Source organism: Scardinius erythrophthalmus, assembly GCF_964197995.2.
Source record: "Scardinius erythrophthalmus genome assembly, chromosome: 13".
Classification (NCBI taxonomy): domain Eukaryota; kingdom Metazoa; phylum Chordata; class Actinopteri; order Cypriniformes; family Leuciscidae; genus Scardinius; species Scardinius erythrophthalmus.
The window spans coordinates 37,421,930-37,436,878 of record NC_138233.1 but is presented as its reverse complement, the minus strand read 5'-3'; the positions used below and the strand labels follow the sequence as shown (position 1 = coordinate 37,436,878).

The window sequence follows — 14,949 nt, the reverse complement described above, 5'->3', positions numbered from 1 at the left end:
GCCTACAGTTCTGGATGAGACGGAGACACTGCATGAAAATCTGCATCTGACTTTTAATATTTCTCATTGTGTAATAAAACAATTAAATACAATTACATTAAATAGAATTTTTCTGAACACTCTTTATTATTGCATTTACAGTAGAGGAATACAGAGCCATCACAAATAAATCTATAAAACAGAGCGAAAAAAAAATCGATTATTATTATTATTATATTATTTTTTTGAAATTGTTTTTTTTTTTTACACATTTTTTACATATATCTAATACATAAATTATCTTTTTCAACAGCAGAGAGGTCTCACTTTACGTTTGTTCTTTATCGAGATTATTGTGTCAGTGGAATTAAAGATTAAAGTCAGTGGAAACAGTGTCTTATTTTGGTACAACTGACATGATTTTATTTTCAAAAATGTTCATCTCCAATAAACCAGAATCATGTTCTATAAACAAGACCATGTTATTGTAAAAAAATAATAATAATGAAAATAATGAGCCTTTTGGACTATGTTTTTATAAACTGAAAAATAAATGTAAGATTGTTTCTGAATGATCTGTACAGACACAACATGATGGAGAAAAACCTTTCTTAAATTACAGGATTTTTGACCACAGTTTGTGAAATTTGCTGAGCACTCAGTCACTCACACACACACACACACACACACACACACACCTCCCTCTCTCTCTCTCACACACACACACACACACACGTACGCGCACGAAGCGCGTGAAATCTCTGCAGACAGCAGCACTGCTCGCGGTACAATATGAGGTAATTCAGAGAGTATTTTAATAATTGAAGTATTTTGAAACCAGAGTGATTATTTTCCACAGCGTCTTATTTCTCTTGTGTGTAAGGTCGCGTATGTGTAACAGTGATGAAGTTAATTTAATAAAGCATCCAAAACTGTGCTAGTCATGGAGCTATATCTAGCTAACGGGGCTGAGGATGTGTGAATGATTAATGACACCAAAGGCGAACATAAAAATATCACTTGTGTTTACTAGTCATAGTACGAGCTGAGTTGGAGTAATAACAGGCAGAGTAATAAAGATAAACCATAGCTTGAGCACTCGTATGCTAAAAACACAGCTGTCATGCAGGTGTGCGCATGCGCAGGGAGCGATCATAGGTTTCCTGCTCTTGGTGTATTTAAAGGCATAATACAAGGTTTTTGGATTAAAAAATATCCAACAAATCACTAAAACGGTGTTATATATTTTGACTTGTGTATTTACATTATCCCAGATGCCCCCCAAAATGTTTAAATCCAGAGAAATCAGCTATTTCAACCTGTGTAATAATGTGTCATGTCAAATTGGGTCCTCAAATTGGGTTAATGATTATACTAAGTGCGTTAGCCTACAACGATATTGATTTAAAATATGTATAGCTTACTATATAGTGTATAAAAACAATTGGACGTTATTTATTTTACCTGATAAACTAATTAGGACTTTAAAAAGTCTTAAATTTGGTTTGATCAAATTGAAGGTCATAAAACTATTAAAAAGTATAACAAAAGTGTAAACTATCATTTTAAAAGGTCTCACATTTCGGGACGGCAAAACAGAGGTTTATTATATTTAAGAAGTCTATGATTTCATTAAATAAATGTGAGCGCTTCGTGGTTTCAGAGCATTTCGCGGTCAGTAAATATAACATTTATGTATAATGTTTACGTTATGGTTTTTATATTTTAATATATTCTAGATGGTTGTAAGAGTGCGCATTATAATGTCAATCATATCTTCTGTTTATTTTATGTCTCCTTTTAAATGAGCAGCTGGAATAGGGCTTGGGCGTCGTGACGTCATACTTGGCGTGGCGGCCATGTTGATGGCCTCGCGAATGTAAACATACAGCAAGTCGAACGAGGAGAAGCAGAGTTGGGAGAAAGAAAAGAGATATTAAAGTCCCGAAAATGATGTGGAATTTACGGGGGTACGTTAAATAGGGAAGCCAGGGACCAGTAACGTTATGTGGACAAAATCGGCAAAAAAGTGTAGTTAGTAGCTGTCAACCCTCCCGTTTTTTCCGGGTTTCTCACTCATTTGAGCTCTTTTCCCGCTGTCTTCCCGTTTTAGTATTTTCCTATAAAATATCCCGAAAAATGAAAATTTCAACATTCATCTTCTATCCCTCTGCTGACAGCAAAAATTCGTACTACAAAACTGCAGCATTAACTAAGCGAGTTGTGAAGCTAGGTCTAACGTGGCTTAACGTGGCTTACAGATTGGCATGAAATCGTGCTCTCACAACAACCACGCTGTTATCTTAAAAAGGCCAATATCACGCTAAGGTTGCCTTCAAGTAAGCAAAACGATGCTTTGAAAACATCTGTTTTTCTGGACGGGCAAGGGGTTAGCAACAGGACAACAGTACAGAGACTGACAGGTCCGATGGAAGGGCTAACATTAATGTTATGAGAGTACGGTATTAAAATACGGGATATTTTACAGGAAAATTTGTCCACATAACTGGTCCCTGGTTTCCCTATTTAACGTATCCCGGTAAACTCCACATCCTTTACGGGATTTTAACATCTTTTTTCTTTCTCCCAACTCTGCTTCTCCTCGTTGACTTGCTGTATGTTTACATTTGCGAGGCCATCAACATGGCCGCCACGCCAAGTATGACGTCACGACGCCCAAGCCCTATTAGCAAAGCATTAGACATTTCAAAATAAGAGTCCCTGTGTATTTCGTTCCCTGCCCTTTCGAGAATGGTCACTTCGTATTGCGTAGCTAATACGCAGTGGGGACGCAATGTAAACCGCCGCACTATTAGCAACTGACTCCGTCCTGAACTGGAGCCTAGGGCAACAAGCCCGAGATTCACAGTAAGACACGAGCCACTAATAAAAAACTCCGGATAGGGATATGAACTCAACGGGGACCAGACCTGAGTCGGGTCCTTATGACATATAAGGAGGGCAGGAGCCTCCGTGGGCCAGGCTCGCTCCGTGTGAACAACATTACCTCCTAGGACAGATTTGTGCTTCTGGACAGTAAATTCGTGTTTAGATCGATAAGACCAGACTACCGTATGGTCAGACTCGTTAAACGGAGAGGACTCCAGCTTGTAAGCAGGGTACCTCCATATTATAGTTTTATTACAGTTTTTCAGCAAAAGTGGCTTTAGGTCAGCCGACTGAAGTGGCTGAAATTGACCGTGGAGAGGACCCAAGCCGGTATAGACGGGGGCAGAGGGTTCATCCTCCCCTTTGAGGAAGCGAACGACGAGGTTGCTTCTCCCTAGTGATTGGCCAGCCACAGGAGCGTGGTAGGCTGTTATGGCCACCACATACACCTTGAGCGTGAAGGAAAAGCTCTTGAAGGAAAGAGAGCACCACTGGTACCTCACATGAATGGGGTTCGAGGTCCCTAGCTGTGCACCAGCTGGTGAACACGACCATTTCGGAGCATAGAGGCGTCCCGTAGACGGCGCTCTAGCCTCAGTAATAGTGTCTAGGACTCTCTCTGGGAGGTCCCAGGATACCCGTTGAGGGCCCACAAGTCGGGGCAGAGGGTGCCAAATCGTCTTCCAGAGGGGGGCTACTAGAAGGACTGCGCATCTGCTCCTTCTGATCCCTCGATGACCTGAGGAATCATCGAAGCGGGAGGGAACGCATAGAGCGGGCGTCTGGGACAGGCATGGGCCAGCGCATCCCCGTTTCTTCAAAAAGAACATTGTGCAGTGAGTGTTCCTCTCTGAGGCAAAGAGGTCGACCTCCGCCCTGCCGAACACACTCCAGATCAGATGGACTGTCTTGGGGGTTGAGGGACCCCGGGGGAGTGTTGTCCCGGGACAGCATGTCCGCACCCATATTTAGGATTCCTGGGACCAGAGCATGTGAGCGGAGTGGAGCGGGAAGCGAGCGGGCGGATTTTGTACAGAGCGGCTTTTTTAAAAGGACGGAGCGTTGCCCTATGACCCGCTCATACCTGTCAACATTTGGGTACCAAAATACGGGAGACTTGGGGGGATTGGGGGGGATCGTGCTGGATGGCAGAGGCAGGCTAAATGCACATTAATTGCGCAGTTATTAACATAAATAAATACATAATATTCAATAAAAATAAACATGAATAAGACTTATTCATGTTTCTTTTTTATTTATTTTTATCTATTGCAAAAATTAACTCGATTAATCACATTTTTTCTGATTAATCACGATTAATCGTCATTAAAACAACTAACGTTTTTAATATATTTTATAATGTAACAATTTCACAGTTAATCTCCAAATGAATGTAGAAACAACATAAAGGCAGTATATTTTAAATATTTGTCTAACAGGTAGGAAATATACAGAAATTGAACAAAGTTATCAAACAGTTTGCATTGCATACATTTTAAATTATATATAGATTAATCCTTATTAAAGTTACAAAAGTTCTTTAGTCAAGAGCAGCGAGTGTTTTTCTCTGTTACGTTTGTTTTTTGACTAACTTCACTGACAGAAAGCTTTATTGGCTGCTGTCACTTTAAAACCAGCCGCTGCTGGCAGAGACGCGGATCTCACACACATCTCATTCTCTCACAACTCTCTGCCTTCAGTTAAGACTTTATTTATCTAATTTAAGACTCAGTCTGCTCTTATGGGGATACTCCACAAAATGGACATTTTGGCATAATTGCGTGTGTTAGTGTTCGTTCAACTTCAAGCCAAAAGAGAACTCGATCAGTGTGTCTTGGCTTGAAAGGTTTAAAACAGGGGTCTCAAACTCAACTTACCCGGGGGCCGCCGGAGGGAGAGTCTGGGTCAGGCCGGGCCGCATCAAGTAGTACACAGAAAAAATGTTCAAGTGTTCCAAAAAAAGGAGCATAACTGATCCAATCTTCTCAATCTTTATTATTAACAGTTCCTCAACATGAGCTGTCCTTCTGAACATGAGCTGTCCTTCTGAACATGAACTTTCCTTCTGAACATGAACTTTCCATCTGAACATGAACGGTTCTTCTGAACATGAACTTTCCATCTGAACATGAACGGTTCTTCTGAACATGAACGGTTCTTCTGAACATGAACTTTCCTTCTGAACATGAACGGTTCTTCTGAACATGAACGGTTCTTCTGAACATGAACTTTCCTTCTGAACATGAACGGTTCTTCTGAACATGAACGGTTCTTCTGACCATGAACGGTTCTTCTGAACATGAACGGTTCTTCTGAACATGAACGGTCCTTCTGAACATGAACTTTCCTTCTGAACATGAACGGTTCTTCTGAACATGAACGGTTCTTCTGAACATGAACTTTCCTTCTGAACATGAACGGTTCTTCTGAACATGAACTTTCCATCTGAACATGAACGGTTCTTCTGAACATGAACGGTTCTTCTGAACATGAACTTTCCATCTGAACATGAACGGTTCTTCTGAACATGAACTTTCCATCTGAACATGAACGGCTCTTTTGAACATGAACGGTTCTTCTGAACATGAACTTTCCATCTGAACATGAACGGTTCTTCTGAACATGAACGGTTCTTCTGAACATGAACTTTCCATCTGAACATGAACTTTCCATCTGAACATGAACGGTTCTTCTGAACATGAACGGTTCTTCTGAACATGAACGGTTCTTCTGAACATGAACTTTCCTTCTGAACATGAACGGTTCTTCTGAACATGAACGGTTCTTCTGAACATGAACGGTCCTTCTGAACATGAACTTTCCTTCTGAACATGAACGGTTCTTCTGAACATGAACGGTTCTTCTGAACATGAACTTTCCTTCTGAACATGAACGGTTCTTCTGAACATGAACGGTTCTTCTGAACATGAACGGTTCTTCTGAACATGAGCGGTTCTTCTGAACATGAACTTTCCATCTGAACATGAACGGTTCTTCTAAACATGAACTTTCCATCTGAACATGAACGGTTCTTCTGAACATGAACGGTTCTTCTGAACATGAACGGTTCTTCTGAACATGAACTTTCCATCTGAACATGAACGGTTCTTATGAACATGAACTTTCCATCTGAACATGAACGGTTCTTCTGAACATGAACTTTCCATCTGAACATGAACTTTCCATCTGAACATGAACGGTTCTTCTGAACATGAACGGTTCTTCTGAACATGAACGGTTCTTCTGAACATGAACTTTCCTTCTGAACATGAACGGTTCTTCTGAACATGAACGGTTCTTCTGAACATGAACGGTCCTTCTGAACATGAACTTTCCTTCTGAACATGAACGGTTCTTCTGAACATGAACGGTTCTTCTGAACATGAACTTTCCTTCTGAACATGAACGGTTCTTCTGAACATGAACGGTTCTTCTGAACATGAACGGTTCTTCTGAACATGAGCGGTTCTTCTGAACATGAACTTTCCATCTGAACATGAACGGTTCTTCTAAACATGAACTTTCCATCTGAACATGAACGGTTCTTCTGAACATGAACGGTTCTTCTGAACATGAGCGGTTCTTCTGAACATGAACTTTCCATCTGAACATGAACGGTTCTGCTGAACATGAACGGTTCTTCTGAACATGAACTTTCCATCTGAACATGAACGGTTCTTCTGAACATGAACTTTCCTTCTGAACATGAACGGTTCTTCTGAACATGAACTTTCCATCTGAACATGAACTTTCCTTCTGAACATGAACGGTTCTTCTGAACATGAACTTTCCATCTGAACATGAACGGTTCTTCTGAACATGAACTTTCCATCTGAACATGAACGGTTCTTCTGAACATGAACGGTTCTTCTGAACATGAGCGGTTCTTCTGAACATGAACTTTCCATCTGAACATGAACTTTCCTTCTGAACATGAACGGTTCTTCTGAACATGAACTTTCCATCTGAACATGAACGGTTCTTCTGAACATGAACTTTCCATCTGAACATGAACGGTTCTTCTGAACATGAACGGTTCTTCTGAACATGAACTTTCCATCTGAACATGAACTTTCCATCTGAACATGAACGGTTCTTCTGAACATGAACTTTCCATCTGAACATGAACGGTTCTTCTGAACATGAACGGTTCTTCTGAACATGAACTTTCCATCTGAACATGAACTTTCCATCTGAACATGAACGGTTCTTCTGAACATGAACGGTTCTTCTGAACATGAGCGGTTCTTCTGAACATGAGCGGTTCTTCTGAACATGAACGGTTCTTCTGAACATGAACGGTTCTTCTGAACATGAACTTTCCTTCTGAACATGAACGGTTCTTCTGAACATGAACGGTTCTTCTGAACATGAACGGTTCTTCTGAACATGAACGGTTCTTCTGAACATGAACTTTCCATCTGAACATGAACGGTTCTTCTGAACATGAACTTTCCATCTGAACATGAACGGTTCTTCTGAACATGAACGGTTCTTCTGAACATGAACGGTTCTTCTGAACATGAACGGTTCTTCTGAACATGAACTTTCCATCTGAACATGAACGGTTCTTCTGAACATGAACGATTCTTCTGAACATGAACTTTCCATCTGAACATGAACGGTTCTTCTGAACATGAACTTTCCTTCTGAACATGAACGGTTCTTCTGAACATGAACGGTTCTTCTGAACATGAACTTTCCTTCTGAACATGAACGGTTCTTCTGAACATGAACTTTCCATCTGAACATGAACGGTTCTTCTGAACATGAACGGTTCTTCTGAACATGAACTTTCCATCTGAACATGAACGGTTCTTCTGAACATGAACTTTCCATCTGAACATGAACGGTTCTTCTGAACATGAACGGTTCTTCTGAACATGAACTTTCCATCTGAACATGAACTTTCCATCTGAACATGAACGGTTCTTCTGAACATGAACTTTCCATCTGAACATGAACGGTTCTTCTGAACATGAACGGTTCTTCTGAACATGAACTTTCCATCTGAACATGAACTTTCCATCTGAACATGAACGGTTCTTCTGAACATGAACGGTTCTTCTGAACATGAGCGGTTCTTCTGAACATGAGCGGTTCTTCTGAACATGAACGGTTCTTCTGAACATGAACGGTTCTTCTGATCATAGGCTTCCCTTGCCTCCTCCTTGCCGCCAGAGACCTGGCAGCGCTTCCTCTCACACAGCTGAGACACATTTGGCTTGAGGGAGGAAACAGTTGAAACCCTCAGAGATGCTCATCAGTAAGTCTGAACCTGTACTTTGACTTATTGAAGTTCATGGTGGAGAAGAGCTTTTCACATAGACATGCACTCCCAAAGAGGCAGACGGTCCGCTTGAACATCCTGGAGAGCTCAGGGAAGGTGGGTGGCAATTCTCTCAAAAAATGTCCAAGCTTGTCTGCGTTTCCACTCACACCTCCCTGAACTTAGCTTTGAGTTCAGAATTGTCCATGAGCTCCATTTGAAGCACATGAGGAGTATCTTGCACATCGAAGGAGAAGGGGTCAGCAGAAATTGTCTTGAAAATGTCTTGAAGTCTTTGATCAGATTCCTCCTGTTGCTTCATAATGGCATCAGCATACTTCTCACCACTGAACGGTGAGCCCACATCCATGAGTGCCTCGCATGCTGGAAAATGGCAGAGGTTTGGGCTTTCCATAACACAAGTTTTGTGGAGAATGCCCTCACATTGTCATAGGCAGCACTCACAAACTGCCGGTGCTTTAAGCCCCTAGATCTGATATGGTTTATGCATTTCACAACAGCAGACATCACACTGTCAAACCTCAGGCATTTGCCGCAGAGGGCCTGCTGATGGATAATGCAGTGCAGAGCAATGGCCTGCCTAAACTTAGCCTAAAATAAAGTCACTGGAAAGAAGGACTAAGAACAATATGTAACATTAATGTAATGATTCTAATAACTTGTCGGGTCGTGAATGTCTGAGAAGAGACGCACTGTAATCTGGTGACGATCCGCGTTGGGCATTTAGGGTCATCAAAGATTTATTTTTTTATTTTTGTTGTTGCGATCACATGGTGACCCAGCTAGAATAGTCTTGCTTGTGATGGAGCAGATCCTATTTGTTGCAAATTACCCTAATTCATCCTTGCACAAGATATAAAAGAGAAAGAAAATGTCTTTACAAGGTGAAATGAAAGAAGAATGGTGACAGTCCCGTGTTTCACCAATCCGTGTGCTCTTAGAGAAGGCGTTGTCCTGGCCAAAGTCCAGGGTCAGTGATAGAGCATCTGACCCACTCCAGCCATTATCTGTTCTTCACTGTTTAAGAAGTTTAGATCGTTCAGAGTTCATCTGCGGTCAAATCAATGTCTGCTTGTTTAACCTGGAAAGTCATATGAGCCTTTAACACATAGACTTTTTACATTACTGTATATATTACAGTTTAGAGATCATTTGTGTGAACAGGACCTTTTCAAAAATACAGGTAAATCAGTTCTGGCATTTTCCAATTTCCATAGGGTCCAACTTCACACTATTAACTAGCCTAGTTGCTCATTAGCATTATTAGCATGCATATTACTAGGATATCGGCTGTTTATAAGTACTTATAAAGCACATATTAATGCCTTATTCTTTATTCTACATCCCTTAATCCTAAACTTAACAACTACCTTACTTACTTTTAATAAGCAGTTTTTAGGAGTTTATTGAGGTATTTGACAGCCAATCAGAATTCAGCTACTGAGCTTGAGCATTTAAAGCGACAGGCGATGAAACTGCAGCGCTTGCTTATACTAAACAGCAAGTTATCGTGGATAAAAGTCTTTTTATATAAAGGTGTTAGTCGGATGTCTGACTGTCACGCAGCGTCTTGCACTCGAGATTCGCACAATCGAGACGCTCTCGTCTGAAGTTTTCGCACATTTCAAAATAAATACGACCTCACATTGTCAATGCCGTTTACATACTTCCTCCGAAACTTTCGTCCGTCATAAAAAAATTCGGATCGGATTACATTTTCTGTGTTTTTCACAATTTGTAGCCAATATTTTGAAAGGTGTTTTGACAATTCAGAGCCACCGTACAAGCGAACGGCAAAATCCAGAGCTGTTCAGGATCTGTTTTTAATATGTGGCTCCAGTATCGCTAGCAAAGCATCAAACTGAGCCACTGACATCCTGAAGTAAACCTTGAATCGCTCGGGATAATCCTCCTTCGCTCGGGCGTACTCTCCTTCCTCTCTATGCAATCTCAGGATTGGATGATGGACCCAATATGTCCTCATTTTTTTCTCTTTTTAGAAAGAGAGAGGACAACAAAATCATCCTCACTACTTGAAGACTCTATTGTTTTGTGAATTTTTTCGCGACGGATTAATTAAAGCGATAATTAATTCGAAAACTTCGGACTCAGTGTGTAAGGACCTTAAACTTAAAGTCCCCCTGTAGTCAATAATTCTATCCATTACAACTCATCTTTGATCACCAAAATGGCATATTTAAACGTTTTTTTCCTTGAAAAACAATTCTTCATGCCTTAAAATATCTTGAATGTAACTCGACACCCTTGCCTCATTTAGTATGCGTGGTTCTATGAATATGCAAATGAGCCCCGCCTCCACTCTCTCACTCACTCAGAGATCCACTGGTTGACGATCACACGTTGATCTGATTGGTTACAAGGTAGTTTGTGACGTCAGAAACACCAGCGATTTCAAAGCGTGTGTTTGAGACTGTCTTTGGTTCACTGCAGTTTTAAGGAGAAAATACTCAGCAATGCTGTCGACTTATGAATTTACACATGGTTTGTGTTGAAGCATATTAAAAACACCACATAGACATATAAACAACATTAAAAGCTGGATTTTCTTTAAAACCACATTGTGTGATCACTTACACCTGTCACTCATAAGTAAAAAATATCCTAAATGATGAATGAAGAAAACAGCTTTGCATTTAAAAGATGTTCATGTCTTTCTTTCTTCAGTCGGAAAGAAATGAAGGTTTTTGAGGAAAACATTGCAGGATGTTTCTCCATATAGTTTCTTCAGTGGGGTCCGACGGGTCGAAGGTCCAGATGTGAGTTTCAGTGCAGCTTTAAAGTCTCGACACGATCCAGCCGAGGAATAAGAGTCTGATCTAGAGAAACCATAGCTCGTTTTCTAAAATAATACACATTTATATACTTTTTAACCACAAATGCTCGTCTTGCACGTCCATGACTTCATGCATTAGGTAATCACTTTGAAAGGTCACGCGGAAGAACAGACCCTAGTGTTTACAAAGCGAATGTGGAAAGACTAAGTCAAACGCCATTTACAAAAAACGAACCAAATAAAATGTGTCGGACGATTTTGAAGTTGGAGGAGAAAATGAGATGGAGTTTTTCACCCAATCCTAGGATTATGAACCGGAACACGCGTGACCTTTCATCGTGATTATAAAATGGCGGATGTTTTGTCTAGATAAGACATCCTGTAACGTTTTCCTCAAAAACCTTAATTTCTTTTCCGACTGAAGAAAGAAAGACATGAACATCTTGGGTGACGTGGAGGAGAGTAAACTATCAGGAGATTTTAATTCTGAAGTGAACTCCTCCTTTAATGTGTGAAACTGGCTAATGTTGTGTCCCTGTGTTTGCACTTGTGCTTCATGTAGTGTGTATGCTTGTGTCTGCGTGTGTTTGTCAGGCTGCACTGAGCGCGTGCCGCTATGAGTGGGAAGAGCCTCTTGCTGAAGGTCATTCTCCTGGGGGACGGCGGCGTGGGCAAGAGCTCCCTCATGAACCGCTACGTGACCGACCGCTTCGACTCGCAGTCGTTCCACACCATCGGCGTGGAGTTCCTGAACCGAGACCTGGAGATCGAGGGCCGGCTGGTGACCCTGCAGATCTGGGACACGGCGGGCCAGGAGCGCTTCAAGAGCCTGCGCACGCCCTTCTACCGCGGCGCCGACTGCTGCCTGCTGACCTTCGCCGTCGACGACCTGCAGAGCTTCCAGAACCTGGGCTGCTGGAAGAAGGAGTTCATGTACTACTCAGACGTGCGCGACCCCGAGCGCTTCCCCTTCGTGGTGCTGGGGAACAAGGTGGACAAGGACGAGCGCGAGGTCGGGGAGGACGAGGCCAGGGCTTGGTGCGAGGAGAACGGATGCTGTCCGTACTTCGAGACCAGCGCTAAAGACGACATGAACGTGGGGGCGGCTTTCGAGGCTGCGGTCCGGGAAGTCCTGGCCAGCGAGGATCCCATTGATCACGCTCTCCTGAGCAGCTCCATCGACCTTCACGGGAACCGTAAAGTGTCTCGCTCGTCCTGTTGCTGAGGTCTCTTTAGAATTGCTCCTGTCCATGTTAGTGTTGTCAAAAGTTCCGACTTCGATACCAAATTTAAAAAATGTGACTCTTTGAGCGCTGTGAGCGGAATCATTAACGCCTCTGATTGGCCGCTGTGTTCACGAGCTCACCGGATATGTCTGTGATTGGCTACAATGATCAGCGGACGGGAGCGTTTGGAAGTGTTTTGTAATGCAGGAGCGATCCGCTGATGGACGCCTGCTTTACAACGCTCCCGTGTGTATCTGTGCAAGCGCTCGCTGAAGATTTATATTTACAACATGTTTTTGAAGCGCTGATCATTGTAGCCAATCACAGACATATTTAATGAGCGCGCGAGTACAACGGCCAATCAGAGGCGCTTAACACCACTCAAAGAGTCACATTTTTAAAATTTCAGTATCAACTTGGTACCGAAGTCGGTACTTTTGACAACACTAGTCCGTGTGGACTCACACTCTCCTGCTGATGTGCCTGAGAGCTTTCCGGACCGGACGCGTCTCGTGAGCTACGTGTGTGTTTTACCCAAACTCACCTCTCCTCAGTCTGGCACAATAGCGCTGGGCAGCGATTAATCGCGATTAATCGCATCCAAAATAAAAGTTTGTGTTTACATAATATATGTGTGTGTACTGTGTATAATTATGTATATAATATAAATACACATATATGTATATATACATCATTTATATTATATATAAATATTTTATATATAAATTATCTAATTATACACAGTTACATATATTATGTAAACACAAACTTTTATTTTGGATGCGATTAATCGCGATGAATCGTTGCCCAGCGCTCAATCCCTGATCATTCCCAGTCGGAGGCTCTTCTGGTGTTTGACGAGTCTCGCCGCAGATCCGGCCGCTCTTCTACATTCTTCTGTGTTAAATGCACCATCTTACTCTGCTGTGGTACTCATTTCGTCTGATGTTTTAAAATGCATAACCCCAGAGGGTGACACATTGCTGACCGCTGCTGTCAGTGATATAATATTGCTTGAGAGAAAGGGTGTTTATGTGGTACTGAAAGAAATAAGGCATTTTTTATTTATTTTGCTCATAAGTTATTCTTTGGGTGAAGTTTGACGAGAATTTGTTTGGGTCATATTTCACCACAAATTCACCACATGTTGTGATATTATTATCATAACACATTTTGACCACATTCTCATTATCGTAATGTGAAAAAAAAAAAAGATCATTACTGTAATATGAAAAAAAAAAGTTTCATAACATTATTTAAACTTTTTTTTTTTTTTGTATTGGCTTAAATTTATGCTGGTTTCAGTAATTATTAAAAATAATTGTGTCCATATAGGATGAATGAATTATAGGAAGAAAAACCTTAATGTTCTTCATGCAAAGTTGATTTTGGGATGAAATATGACCATTTCTTCGTTAGTTTCACCCTATTAGGTACGTGTGGTCAAACACAACCTCAGGTTAGCATATTGCTAACAGACTGTCTGAGATGCATCGGTACAGCATTACTTTTTTAGACAGAAAGGGAATTTCTTCTAATATCAAAAGATTAAATAATTGGTTTCTTTTTCTTTTGATTGAAGTTATCCCTTTTTTTGGTTTTGTGAGGTACAGAGAGTTGGTGTTAGATATTAAATATCTTGTTTTTGTTTTATTTTGTTTTAAATAATTTAGTTTCAGTTGTCAGCCTGTGTTGTGTATATTCGAGCAATTTTACAATGTCTAATTGAAGGCTGTGCTGTAGAGAGAAAGTTGTGTGTGTGTGTGTGTGTGTGTGTGTGTGTGTGTGTGTGTGTGTGTGTGTGTGTGTGTGTGTGTGTGTTTGAGGGTGAAGCCCAAAGTATACTGCGTTTTTTACATGTAGGCCTATGCGAGGGTCCGCGTAAAGTGCGCGTAACGCAAATGTTGTCACTAGAATAGTTTGTGCGCCGAGAGATTTTTGTACCGTGCGTTACTTGTACGCACATGCACACTGAATTTGTTTTGCACTAAAAGCTCCACTAGGTGGCAACACTGTCCCGGGCCGTTGTTTTTCCAGAAGAAAACTAAACTAAAGTATGGAAGCTTGTTTCCGCCACAGAATAAAAAAGAAAAAAAGGTAATTTTGACTTTTTATCTCACAATTGCGTGATATAAAGTCAGAATTGTGTGATATAAAGTTGCAATTGCATGTTATAAAGCCAGAATTGTGATATAAAGTCGCAATTGTATGATATAAAGTCAGAATTGTGTGATATAGTCAAAATTTTGTTATAAAGTCAAAATTGTGTGATATAAAGTCGCAATTGTGTGATATAAAGTCGCAATTGTGATATAAAGTCGCAATTGTGTGATATAAAGTTGCAATTGTGTGTTATAGTCAGAATTGTGTGATATAAAGTCGCAATTGTGTGATATAAACCTGCAATCCTGAGGAAAAAAGTATTTTATCTTTATCTTTTTATCTCACAATTGCGAGTTTAGGCTATTTCTTGCAATTCTGACTTTATTTTTCAGAACTGCGAGATATAAAGTCGTAAACTTGCAATTGTGAGATAAAAAGTCGCAATTATCTTTTAAAATGTTTTATTCTGTGGCGGAAACAAGCTTCCATACTAAAAAGACGGAACAAAAACAAAAGAATACAAAGTCATTTTTAACGCTCATAACTTGTGGAGAAAAATAGCGCAGACGCTGGACGAAGATGAAACTTCCCAGAGCGCAGTATGAAGTGGCGTAAGCTCACGCGTGTAAGAAGAGCAGTGTACTCTGGGCTTTAGCATCACATCTGTC

At 40.9% G+C, this 14,949-nt stretch overlaps 1 protein-coding gene across 2 annotated transcripts; it reads left to right on the top strand.

Moving 5' to 3' along the window:
- The first annotated feature begins 709 nt into the window (after positions 1–709).
- On the top strand, positions 710–12,315 carry rab9b (RAB9B, member RAS oncogene family). Of its 2 annotated transcripts, none has more exons than XM_081383309.1 (2): positions 710–776; positions 11,515–12,315. In XM_081383309.1, exon 2 carries the CDS (start codon positions 11,569–11,571, stop codon positions 12,175–12,177), a length of 609 nt encoding a protein of 202 aa, XP_081239435.1. In that variant the 5' UTR covers positions 710–776; positions 11,515–11,568; the 3' UTR covers positions 12,178–12,315. The 2 variants fall into 2 exon arrangements, with proteins under 2 accessions (XP_081239435.1, XP_081239436.1); XM_081383310.1 differs by having other exon boundaries at positions 720–776; positions 11,547–12,315.
- The last annotated feature ends 2,634 nt before the right edge of the window (positions 12,316–14,949 follow it).

Bases quoted from the DNA above. Each gene is read 5' to 3' on its own strand.
- rab9b (XM_081383309.1), top strand. From the start codon at position 11,569: ATGAGTGGGAAGAGCCTCTTGCTGAAGGTCATTCTCCTGGGGGACGGC.